General features: G+C 46.9%; 1 protein-coding gene across 3 annotated transcripts in view; it reads left to right on the plus strand.

The window, feature by feature from the left end:
- Window positions 1-12287, plus strand: part of kiaa0825 (KIAA0825 ortholog) — a 311756-nt gene extending 299469 nt beyond the window's left edge. For all 3 annotated transcript variants that reach the window (XM_055633331.1, XM_055633332.1, XM_055633333.1), the window contains one exon: window positions 11522-12287. In XM_055633331.1, the coding sequence (XP_055489306.1) occupies window positions 11522-11618 (97 nt within the window). In that variant the 3' untranslated portion in view covers window positions 11619-12287. The remainder of the gene's footprint in view (window positions 1-11521) is intronic.
- The last annotated feature ends 992 nt before the right edge of the window (window positions 12288-13279 follow it).

Here is a 13279-nt window from a genome sequence, read left to right on the forward strand (position 1 = left end):
CGAGTACAGTGAGCTGAGATGTGTTTTTTTCTGTATGCAAAATCAGCAATAAGTACAGACCACTCAACTGAAAGCGGATTTGCATAGTGTTAAAATGAAAGATGGCAGGCATGGTTAAAAAGAAAACTTGCATGATTGTCAGTAGAATAGTCATCAATATTTCTTACATTGCAAATCGCTTCTACCAAATATAATTAATTAACTGCTATTCTATTCAAGGATATGTGGTAGAAATTTGTCTTCATTCACATGAATGAAACACATTGCTCCTCCAAAATTCAATTCCATTGACGTAATTGGCTCCAATCCGTAAAGCAAACTAGATTCCTTTTGTCATCTGCAGCAGTGAACGAAGCAGAAAAGAAAGTTTCCTAACTTGTAGAATGGGGAAAGTCATGGGTAGCTGTACCAATATCCCATTGAACATAATGGATGGCTCAGGAGGGAAATAGATTTCCAAATAGTTCAAGGATAAAAAACATAACAAAACGGGAAATTGTTTTTAAAAGATTACTCTGCTGTAGTAATGTTATAATTAAATTCAACCTATTTTAACATTCTATACCTGAGTATTTTATCCAGTTTAAATTGTAGTGAATACAATCTCACAAGGACAACATTTAAAAAATAATAAATAATTTAAGATTTAGGGAATAGCAAGATTATTTGAAATATTTTTAAAGAATACTCGTCCAAGGAGGACCCGTTTGTTCCCATCCCCTCAACTCGCGGTTGCGGGGGGGGAGGGCTTGCGGCGTCACACACACACTAAACCCCCCCCCCCCCCACACACACACACTAACACCCCCCACCCCCCCACTCACTCACAACCACCCCACTTGATAATATATTAATACCCCCACTTGGCTCCCCCACACCCACACACACAAGGGGAGAGAGGGAGAGAGAGGGAGAGGGGGAGGGGGTGAGAGAGCGAGTGAGGGAGAGAGAGGGAGAGGGGGGGAGGGAAAGTGGGGGAGAGGTGGGGTGGGGGATGGAGAGGGGGAGGGGTTGGAGAGGAGAGGGGGAGAGGAGAGGGGGAGGGGAGGGGGGGAAGGGGAGAGGGAGGGGGGGGAGGGAGGTGGAGAGGGGTGGAGGGGGTAGAGAGGGGGGTGGATGGGGAGGGGGAGGGAGGAGGGGCAGGCAGGGGGGAAGGACACTGAGCGGGCAGGGCCGACTGCGAGCGGGTGGCGGGCTTCGGGAGTGCTCGGGACCTCAGAAGCCCAACCAAATTACTGCGTGTTCAGCGGCTTCAATCCAGAGCCCTGGATGGGGGGGGCGGCTGGGCTGCAGGCGGGGCGGGCACAGCGGGCGGTCGAGGATGGCCGGCCGAGTGCGAGTCGACTGCGAGCGGGTGGCGACCAAATGACTGCGAGGAGGGGGGAGGTTAACGGGGGGGGATGGTGATGCAATTTGCAACAGTGCCCAGCAGGCTGCGCGTTGAAAACTGTGCGCAGCGGGCCGCGAGGAGCAGAGCCATTGTGACGTCATCAGTTCATTAACTTTAAAAAAGATTTCAGATTTGTGAACAATTTTAATAAATAACTCAAGAAATAATACATCAAATTTTCAAATTAGGCGATTTTTGACATGGCGTAAACCTCTATCGGAATATGTAAAAATTTCACCGTTAGCACGTCGTGTTTTCGAGGAGATGTGAATCACAGGCGAAGAAATAAACACACACACAAATACACAAATAAATACACACACATCCAAGATCCGAGTTTTATGTATAGAGATGAGGTCAAGGCAATTCAACAGTTTAAATATTTATAATGTTTTTGTTTTGTTAAAGCCTAAAGTGATCTTCCAACAGAATGTGCTGCAGGAAGAGATTTGAATTTAAAACAGTCAGAATTAAAAACATATCCTTGGAGGCATTCATCAGAATTTTCAATATTAATAAAACATGGACAAATAACATTAATTTAGGTTTAAGGCCTTGATCAACAGAGGTGATACATTTGAAGAAGGAATGGCTATTGTTCTGTAGTTGAGGAAAATGCTTTTCCTGTGCCCCAATGAGTTTCAAACTTTGCAACGTGGTACAAATTTTAAGTTATTTTATGCAATACAATGCTGAACGATAATATCAGAATTCACAAGTAAAACGCCAATATAATTGAAGGAAACGTCTTTCTTTATAAAAGAAAATAAGTAACATGTCAGTGTATCAAGCAGAGGGATATTTAAATCATTTGCAGGTAGGCGGGCACAAATCTTACAACCTGAGGGATCACCCATGAGTGAGGCCATCTGAATATGAGACTCATGTTGACTTGGACTGGGACGGTTTTGGTATCCCGGTTCAAACTGGGCCCCAGATATCCAGGGGAGTAATTATGAAGGCTATGAATGCCCTTCTTGGGAGGGGGGCTATTGTCTCTTCCGAGCTCGAGAGGGGAAAGGTCGAGATGATATTGAAGACCCGGGAGGATGTGGCCACAGCGTTGGAGAGGGGGATTTCAGTGGGGGGGGGGTCCATATACAGGGGGTCCCATGGGTGTCCAGGGTGAGACCAGTTTTCCTACGGAGTTGCCCTACATGTATTCCGGATGCGACACTCATTCCGTACCTGTCTCAGATTGGGGAGGTGCAGTCTAAGTGCTTTAGGCTCATGCACCCCGGGGGGGACCCGGAGGAAAAAGGGATCTTCAGTTTCAAAAGGACGGTGTTCGTGAAGGTGAGGGAGGGGGAAGGCGATGAGGGGAGCTTCGAGGTGGAGTGTAGGGGTCTCCCTAGAACCGTGCGTTGGAGTTGGGGAAAGGCACGGTGTCATGCGTGCGGTGGTTATGGACATCTCCGTAGGGAATGTCCTAATCACGGGGTCGCTGCTAGAACTTCTAGCGCAGCGGCCCAGGAATGCACTGCTGGCCCATCAGGGGTGGCTCGTCATGCCTCGGTGGGGCGGGGTGGTATTGCTGACCTGGCTGGGGCTGCCGGCTCTGCCTCGGTGATCCGGGGCAGCGGGGATAGCCCTTCTGCAAGTTCCGCCTTGGGGACCCAGGGCAGCAAGGGCTCCCGCCCCCTACAACCTGAACCTGTGGTGGTGGCTGAAGGTGAGGCACAGAGGGAGGGTGGAGAGAAATGGGAGCAGCAGAAGAAGAAGAAGAACAAGCAGAAAAAGAACACCCAAGCGAGTCAAAAGCAGGCGGGTGTGCAACTGCCGAGTGTGGAGATCACCCAAGGGGCGCCTGTCAGCTCCAGTGAGGTCCAGAGTGCAACTGCCGTGGCCCAGCAAGGAGCTGCGGTGGCTCTGACGGGGGTAGGGAAGGTAAAACGTGCTGGGTGATAAAGTGGATGGGGGTAGTGTGGATGCGGAAGACCCTTTCTTTATGGAGGTCACCATACCGCTGCATGCTAGTGGGACAAAAAGGAAGATTGGGCATGGCGAGGAAGAACTAGGACGTGGGTCCAAAGTTAGGGGGATGTCTTTTTCCAGACCTTCCACCACCGATGTGGTTGGAGGTCAGGAACTGGTGTCTTCCGGGTTGGAGGTTGAGCCTCCACTTCAGGGATCTCCCGAGGGTACTACAAGATCAGGTGATAGGGTAGACCCCTCTGGAGCTGTGTCCTCTGGGCGGGTGGATGTCCCTTCGTCTCAGGGGCCCTCCGAGGGAGTTATCTCATCGCGTTTTGAATTTAGCTCCCCTGGGGGTGTGTCCTCTGGGTCGGAGGAGGTCCCCTCATTTCAGAGGCCCACTGAGGGTGTTAGAGGCACGCTAGAGGGTGGGGTAAGCTCCCCTGGTAGTATGGCCCCTGAGACGGGGGATGAGCAGAGTCAGATGGGGGGGGGGGTGGGGGGGGGGGGGGGGGGGGGGGGGGGGGGGGGGGGGGGGTGGGGGGGGGCAATGGTGTACCAGTCTGTGCACCATATCAGAGCCAGTGGAGGTGCTGGGTGGTGTGCTGCACTGCCGGCTGAGTTGGCAGGGGAGAGTAAAAAAAGTAACTGGAGAGCCTCTGGGTGTTGCCAGTGGAGGGGGTGCTTTAGGTGCTGTGGAGGTCGGAGCTATTTCAGGTGGCGATCCTCTTTCAGATTCTGGGGGTGCCAGTGTACCACAGACCCTGGGGGTACCTCTTGTTTTTTCTTCCCCAGGCCCAGATGTGGAGGGTGAGGGCAGAGCGCAGGAGCCCAGCAAGTCAGTGGGCTGCGTGAAGCGGATAGGGGTTTCAGGACCCTTCCCCGGCATTGATCCTGGGGGTGGTGTCATGCCGGAGGAGGGGGAGAGTGATGGGGCCAGTTTGTGTGGAGGGGTTAGCGAAATTCCAGAGAGTTCTGGTCTTTCGACTTCTGACAATGACCTTGGTGATGCTGAGCTTGTTGTGTCAGGTGCGAGTAACTTGGACGATAGCCCAGGATCCAAGGATGAGTCTCATGCAATTGTTATCTGTGAGGTGCGGGAGTTTCTAAAAACAAGCCGTACCAACAGAACAAAGGTAGATGCTGCTAAGAGACGGTGGGCTGATCTGCCGGCTTTGGTTAAAACTCTCGAGGCTATCCTTGGCAAGAAGGAAAGTGATCTTCCTGACTCTGAGAAGTGCCAGGTTGGGGACTTTTTGGAGTTCCTAAGAGAGAGAGTTATGAAGCCTACAAGGAGTATGACGGTCTCAATCTAGTCTGCCTGCACAATCAGAGTAGCCACATTAAACTTAAACAGTAGAGCGAGTTTTCGTAGATTCCAGCTTTTATCAGTCCTTAGGGAGGAGAAATTTGCAGTGTGTTTTCTGCAGGAGACGCATACCGTTGTTAGTGACGAACCCACCTGGAGACTGGAGTGGGAAGGGAGTGTCTACATGAGTCATCTTAGCTCGAATTCGAGTGGGGTGGCCTTTCTGTTGGCTCAGAATTTCCTGCCAAATGTTCTAAAAGTGCAACAAGTTGTGCCAGGACGTTTGCTCCATCTGGCCGTGAGCGTGGATGGCATGCCGTTGCATTTCATTAACGTGTATCCCCCAGTTCCAGCACGATGCAGGCCGGCCTACTTCAGGAGGTGACTGCTTTGTTGAGCACTATTGATAGGGGAGGAGAGTGTGTCTTCCTTGGGGGGAACTTTAATTGCACACTTGAGGTGCGAGACCGTTCTGGTACTCAGTGTGCCCCTGCTGTAGCGAAGAAGCTGAGAGGGTTGATTGATTCCTTTGAGTTGGTTGATGCGTGGCGGGACCTCAACCCGGATTCCACTGCTTTTTCGCGGAGGTCTGAGGGCGGTGGTTCCCGCATTGATCGAATATATATTTCCCGAGCGTTTGTTTCCCGTGTCTCTGCGAAAAAGTACTCCTTATGTTCACCGATCCTGGTGACCTGCGGAGGATGCGTGATTGCCAGAAGATTTTCTCGGATGCATCGTCTGCCAGGATTAATTGGAGCAAGTGCTCTGGACTTTTAGTGGGTCAGTGGCAGGTGGACTCCCTGCCAGAGGAGATGGCAATGTTTGCGTGGAGCACCACGCACCTCCGCTATCTGGGGGTGTACCTGAGTCCCACTGAGGATGATTGGCCGGCAAATTGGCAGGAGTTGGAGACGAAAGTGGTTGCCAGGCTGGGCGCTGGTCAGGCCTGCTTGGAGTTCTTTCTTTTCAGGGGAGGGTGTTGGTCATAAACCAGCTGGTGGCCTCCATGTTATGGTACCGGCTGGCTACTCTTGTCCCACCTCCCATTTTTGTAAATGCTTTACAGATGAAGCTGGTGGACTTCTTTTGGGGAAATAGGAAGCACTGGGTTTCCGCAGCTGTCCTGAGTCTCCCGTTAGAGGAGGGCGGCCAGTCCTTGGTATGCGTGCGTACCCAGGTGGCGGCTCTCCGCCTCAGGACTCTGCAGAGGTATATGTATATAGAGAACCCCCCCAGATGGCACGTTTTGGCCACGTATTTTTTGCGACAGGGTCTTTGTCTAAGGGGGGTCTCGCGGCTCCCGGTGGCGGGCATCAGTCGACCCGCCCTAAGGGGTTTGCCTGTTTTCTACCGGGATGTGTTAAGAGTGAGGAATCTGGTTGTTTTCAGCCAGCGTGTTGCTCCACGAGGGGAGGGGGATGTTGCGGCTGCGGGAGTGGCCGGTCCTCAACAAATCATGGCGGGTGTCGAGGAGAGGCGTGCGCCCAGAGTGGTTTTAAATGAGCTCTTACCCGCTCCGTCAGATCTGCTCATTGGGCCTCGGTTCCGGGATATATCTCGGGCACCGGTTCCACACAACCTGAGCCGCCTTTCGGAGATGATTAGCGTGCCGTTTCGTGACGCGAAGAGACGCTCACTGTATAGAATGTTCCTGCACATTCTGCACCTCCTTGCCTTCGTCTCCCGTCCCGACACACCATGGCGGACGGTGTTACCACCTGAAGGCGGAGAAGGTCCCCAGTGGGGGTCCCTCTACAAGGGAGTTGTCCCCCTTTACGTGGGGGACCTGGGGTGGAGAGTGCTGCACAGAGCGGTGGCGTGTAACAAACTTTTGAGTCGGTTCACGGACTCGTCCGCTGCCTGTATTTTTTGTGGCGAGGTAGAGACCGTGTTCCACATTTATATGGAGTGTGAGAGGCTACTGCCCCTGTATCAATATCTGAAGGGGTTGTTCCTAAAGTTCTGGTTACATTTTAGTCCTACGATTCTTGTGTTTGGACACAAGGCAGGGTGTGGGGAGAGCCAAGTGGGAGGGTGGGACCTACCTGTCGGTCTACTCCTGGGCCTGGCCAAGATGGCCATACGCGGGTCCAGGCAGCAGGCGATGGATGGTCAGGCAAGAGTCGGCTGCTTGCCCCTCTTTCGGGCCTACGTCCGTGCACGTGTGTCCCTGGAGAGGGAACATGCGGTGTTCACGGGGACTTTGGAGATATTCCGAGGGCGCTGGTCACCGCGTGGGGTTGAGAGTATTGTGAATAATGATTGTAACGTTGTACTATAATGACACGATATATTGTAAGTTCGTTTTGTGTATGACTTGATCTGTTGTATTATTTGATGTGTTGAATAAAGTCTTTGAAAAAGAAAAAAAGAGAGAGAGAGAGGGGGGGGGGCAGGGGGGGAGGGGGGAGGGGAGGGGGGGGGGGCAGAGAGAGAGGTCATAGAGGAACAATCACACATTATAACGTGCCCCCCCCCGCCCCATTCTGACCTCCATCACCAAACCCCCCCCCCCCCCCCCAAACCAAACCCCCCCCCCCCCCCCCCCCCCCCCCCACCCAGTGCACCCTTCTTCACGCCGGCCCTGTGATGTCTCGGCTGACAATTTGAGGGACCTACCTGGTAACAACATTAAGAGCAGCTCCGGGACGCCATGCTTCCCGACTCGAATCAACGCCTAACTGACACACGCTCCGTCCTGTGCTGAGCTTGCTGCGGGCCGGATAAAATCTCATGGCTGGCCGGATGTGGCTCGCGGGCCAAAGTTTGGAGACCCCTTGGTTAGAGGTACAGTGTCCTTTGGCCCACCTAGTCTGTGCCACCCAGCTATCCCCGCACATTAACATTATCCTACACACACTAGGGACATTTTACAATTTTTCCAAGCCAATTAGCCTACAAACCTGTACGTCTTTGGATTGTGGGAGGAAACTGGAGCTCCCGGAGAAAGCCCACACAGGTCATGGGGAGAACGTACAAACTCAGTACAGACAGCACCCGTTGTCAGGATCGAACCCGGATCTCTGGCGCTGTAAGGCAGCAACTCTACTACTGTGCCACCATGCCAACCGTCTCTCTGAAGAAGTGTAAAGACAGCAACATGACTGAGAGCAGAACAGGGAAACAAACAGAACATGAATAGTGCAAGATGCAGTTGCTGGAAACTTGAAGTTAAAATATGAGGTAGAAATATTTGTTATTAGAATTCAATAATTTAGGCCAGACAAGCTGCTAAATTGCAGTTTCTGTTTCAACATACCACCTTACATTTCATAGGAGCCACGTGCAAAGCAGGTCAAAATCACTACAATCTTTCTCTAATTTTAATTTTATCGGCCTCATTTGTATCTGAATTGCCACAATTCTAATGTTAAAAATAATTAATACATTCATTTGTTGTTGTATTAATTGTATGTCATCACTGATTAATGGATGGCTGCACTTCCCAGGATTTTCTATAACCTTTATTTAACAAAATGCTTTGCAAGATAATTCATCAAGATTCGCATTGTAAGACTAGTGCAGCCTTTGCTTGTTCTACAAAATTACTTTTACGCAATGCAAGTTGTTTATTGCTTTACCATAAAAGAGTCTTCAATAGATGCTGTCAGGATGATAGAACTAAAAACACTTAACTACTCTGTGCTTGCCATTTCTGAAAACTAGCAAAAGTTAATGGAACAATTCAAAATGCCCATTGAAAAGCTAACAATTTAAGAATAGGCGGAGAGCGAGGAAGGAAGGGTTGGTTTAAACTGCACGTATTTTAATGCAAAGAGCCTGACGGGTAAGGCAGATGAGCTTAGGGCATGGATAGGTACGAGCGACTGGGACATTGTAGCCATGACTGAAACATGGTTAAGGGAGGGGCATGACTGGCAGCTCAATGTTCCGAGTTACAGGAGCTTCAGGAGACAGGGGTGAAGAAAAAAGAGGGGGGGGGTTGCATTGTTGGTTAAGGAGGATGTCATGGCTGTGTTCCGAGGTGACATTATGGACAGTTCATCTAGTGAGGCTATATAGTTGGAGGTGAGGAACAAGTAAAGGATGATCACCTTGTTAGGGGTGTATTACAGACCCCCGAATAGTCAACGGGAATTAGAAGAACAAATGTGCTGGGAGATTACAGTTCAAATAAGGTTGTTGTAGTAGGGGATTTTAACTTTTCCCAATATAAACTGGGAAACTTATAGGGTGAAGGGTTCAGATGGGGTGCAATTCCTCAAAAGTATTCAGGAGAGTTTTCTTAAGCAGTATGTGGAGGCCCCCACATGTGAGAGGGCAACATTGGATCTAGTATTGGGAAATTGGGAAGGGCAAGTTAATGAAGTGTGTGTGGAGGAGCCTTTTGGGACCAGTGACCACAGTTGGATTAGGTTTAAGATAGTTATGGATCGGGACGGAAAGGGTCCACATGTTAAACTGCTCAACTGGGGTAAGGCCAACTTTGAGGGTATGAGAGAGGGTCTCGCTCAAGTTGACTGGAGCAGGTTATTAGAGGGGAAAGGAACATCGGCCATGTGGGATGTTTTTAAAAAGTGTACTGAAGAAAGCTCAGGATGTGTACATCCCCGTTACAGTGATGGGCAAAGCAGGAAAACATAAGGAAGCTTGGCTGACGACGGAAATTGAGATGTTAGTCAAAAACACGAAGGATGCATGGGACAGGTTTAGGCAGCTTGGATCATGTGCATCCCTGGAGGAGTTTCGGGAACCAAGGAGTAAACTAAAAAAGGAAATCAGAAAGGCAAAAAGGGGCCAGGAGATAGCTCTGGCCGGTAGCATTAAGGACAATCCCAAAAGATTTTATAAATACATAAGGGAGAAAAGGGTAACTAGAGGGAGAGTGGAACCTCTCAGGAATCAAAGCGGTCACCTCTGTGTGGAGCCACAGGAGATGGGCAATGGCTTATGTGGTATTTACCAAGGAGAAAGACAATAGGATGGAGGAAATTGGACCAGTCACTGGAAGTGTCTTGAGGGAAGTCAGGGTTACTGTCAAAGAAGTACTGAAGGTACTGTCATGTTTAAAGGTAGACAAATCTGCAATCCACATGTACGACAACCAAAATTATGCAGTCTTCCCGAGAGATCCTTTTCGAACATCAGCTTTGAAGCTGTCATACGACTCCATCAATGTGTTGAGATCTGCATTGGCCCTGACTTCAGCAAGTACCTGCTTTGTTGGCGATCGGATTAGCTCTTGAAAGATGCCCTTTGATTCCTCTGGTATACTGGACAGCACTGCATCTTTTCCAGCCATAGACAGGAATTCATCAAGAAGGAGCTTCTCCAAAAGCACTCCACCATCGTCTTGTAGCAGTGCAGACTTCTGTCGTAGTTCTTTTCTGTCATAACACCTTTCATAGAACCAGTAGACATGAGTCCTGATTCCATGAGGAAACCCTGAAGTCCAGATCCTTCCATTTTCTTTCCAAGTATTTTGAAGTTTGCACAAATGACATGAAATGTGTCAATCAACACAATGTGTTTCTTGTACTGTGCAGGATGACTCCACACAAGAGGATATGCCCTCATGCAGACACCCAAGTCGAATGTTGTAATGACATATTCTTGGCCAACCTCATGACTTGCTTCTTCAGAAGCTCATAAACACTCTTGAACTGTACTAAATTCCGTCATCGGATGATTGATCACAGGATAGTAGTCAATTGTGGTCACATTTGAAGGCACCTCACCTGTTGCTGAGACAAATCCAGCCCAAGCTGGAAGCTCTTGACCTTTCTCACTACTCGCTTTCCGGGAAAGCATCCATGCCAGATCTTTTCTTGTACATTGTTTGAATGCTTAATCCCCATCATCACGCTTCCAGTGCTGCACACGGAAATTTTGATTTGCTTTCCAGTTGACATAGGATGATAGAAGAGGGCCACAAGAAAGAGGGCAAAGTGTGAAAAAACACAATTTTGACACTTTGACAAATAAGGGGTTAAAAACATAGTCCAATTAGTTTTTTTCTTGGGAACATCATTTTTCTGACAGAAGAGATACCAATGAACAAAATGACACTCAAGAAGTAGGATCATAGGGAGGGTGCACGGTAGGCCCCTCTGGCCCATGGACTAAGTGTAGCATCAATAGAAATCTTATGATTGAATAAGACATTAAATTGATCCACCTTCTTAAAGTACCAGAGCAGTTGCCTGAGCAACCTGTACAGCCCAGTGCTGTTGGTGATTCAGTGATTGCAACAGAATGTTATTATATATACTAATTGGTTTAAGATGGCCTACAAACTAATAAGTATTAGAGCTACGAATGCATAGGCAACCAACCTGGTTACATAATTAAAATATCATGGTGTATTCATGGTAGATTTTGTCAAGATTCTGTACTTATTCTGTAACTAAACAGATGAGTGAGCATTTTTCTGTTTCACTAGTCAGATCATTGAACCTGTTCCCTTGTAACACTGGGATCACATTTTCTCGCCTGCAGTTAAAACTGGCCTCACTACATGCAACTCTTCCATCTATTTTTGGAGAATGGTTTAGAGTTCCCTCTCTGTGCCTGTTTCCAGAGCACGATTACACCATAATTGCACTAAACCCTTAAATTATTTATTTTGCATTGAGAACTATGCTTATTCGCATCTATGAATAAGGCAAGGCTATTGACTTTTGAAAGATATGTGGTCATTTGCTTCATACCAATTGGTGTTCCAAAAAGATTGGATGTGAATACTAATGAATAATTTAATAATGTACTAAGGTAATTTTTATGTTTGGTGGTAAAACAAAAACTTAGTTTTTGCTGATGGTAGCTCATTGAGAAGTACTTATTCAGATTTTGAAGTCCTTTTCGCAAACATATTTTTCTTTGACATGCATAATTGCAAATAACATTCTTATTAATCTGATATAAATGTTTTTTATTATATTTTCCAGATGGGAAATGCAAGCTTACTCAACTCTTGAAGCCAAAGAAAAGGATATGATAGACCACCTGCAAAGAATGTATTTTACTGAGGTCAAAGACAATTAGAATGGCAATCATGTTAATAAAAATGTTACTGGTTCAATTCTTGTTTTTGTTTTTCTATCAATTGAATGTAAAAATATTAGAAGAATGCAAAAGTTTAAAACATTAGAAGAACATATGAAATTGTATTCATAATTAAACATAGCCTTTGTTCAATGGAAGTTGTCTAATTCCTGTAACATAAAAATGTACAATGAAGATAAATTGGATTTAAATTGCACTTCTGTAGAAATTAGTTAGATTTCCCGTGTTGGGTGAGAGTTACATTATTTACCTCTCGCCCTGACGCTTCAGGAGTTTATCTGGAATACAGAAATCTGCTAGGAATCAAATAGCAATCTAATTCCTGCCACAGATAACCAATAGTCCTTGTTAGAAAACACATATTATGAATGTTGAGTTTGTGCAGGTGCTGTGTTCTTTATACAATGTAATACATCGATGTGCACACATTAAAACTTGCTTCAAAGAAGTATAATTTCTTGAGGATTTTTATTAGTAAATATAGACGTCTTATAAAGGCATGGCTTGGATTACGTCTATGATGGTGGACATTCAATGACTCAATGCAAAGGTTCTCCTCAAAGGTGTGGTCATCATTACTGTTACTTTGACACCAGTTAATAAATGTATAAATGTGAAAGATAAGAGAAATAAATCAGAACTGTCAAGAGTGCCTGAATTTATTGTGCAAATCAGTACTCAAACTACAAGATTGACGCCAAACATTAATCCCAATCCAAATTCCAGTAGGAGCTCCCTGTCCCTGGTTACCAATAGTATTTGAACAAATGCATCTGTGAGATCAATACCATTTAAATGTTCCAACACTGCACAGCTGCTTCTACTTGCTCCCCAAGATTCACACGCAGAACTACCTGAGCAGACCTGTCATTCCAATTTCATCTTAACCCAATAAACTTATTTTTTCTAACCTTGATTTAATTATTTCTTCCCTGCATGCCTGTTCCTATCTACATCCAAGGAACCACTGGTGAAGTCTAGTTTCCTGGACCCAAAAGGGTTATCTTCACTTTGAATATACAATGCTTCTATACCTCCTTTTTTGCTGGATGGTCTGACTCGTTGATTCTTTCTTGAACAGCGGACCAACTAATTCCCCTCCACCACTATACTCATTCATCTGGCTGAATTTGTTCTCCCATAAAACATCTTCTCTTTCAACTCCTCTCACTTTCTTCAGAATATAATAGTATATATTGGGGCATCACAAGACCAAACACAGCCTGCTTTTTATGGTGGAAAACACAGACTAGTCCTTGCTTCAATGAAATGGGAAACAGAATAGTCCTTGCTTCACTTCAATTCACACTTCTTCCCTCAACTCCTTTTCTGCATTGCTGACGGTAGACATTGCTTCCACCACTCATACATAACTCAAAAGTTCCATTATTTTAACTGTTACAATTTTTTAATCCTGTTTTCACCTTCACATGGGCCATTTCTTAGACTTTACTTCCATCTCAGAGGATAAGTTTGTGAACAATATTCATTACAAGCTTCTGAACTCCCACAATTATCTTGGTCATACTTCCTGTCCCAAGATGTTTTCTGTCATGACTCCATTCCATGCACCCAGTTCCACAAGTCAAGTCAAGTCAAGTCAAGTTTATTTGTCACATACACATACGAGATATGCAGTG

This window comes from Leucoraja erinacea, chromosome 3 (genome assembly GCF_028641065.1).
Source record: "Leucoraja erinacea ecotype New England chromosome 3, Leri_hhj_1, whole genome shotgun sequence".
In the NCBI taxonomy this organism is placed as follows: Eukaryota; Metazoa; Chordata; class Chondrichthyes; order Rajiformes; family Rajidae; genus Leucoraja; species Leucoraja erinaceus.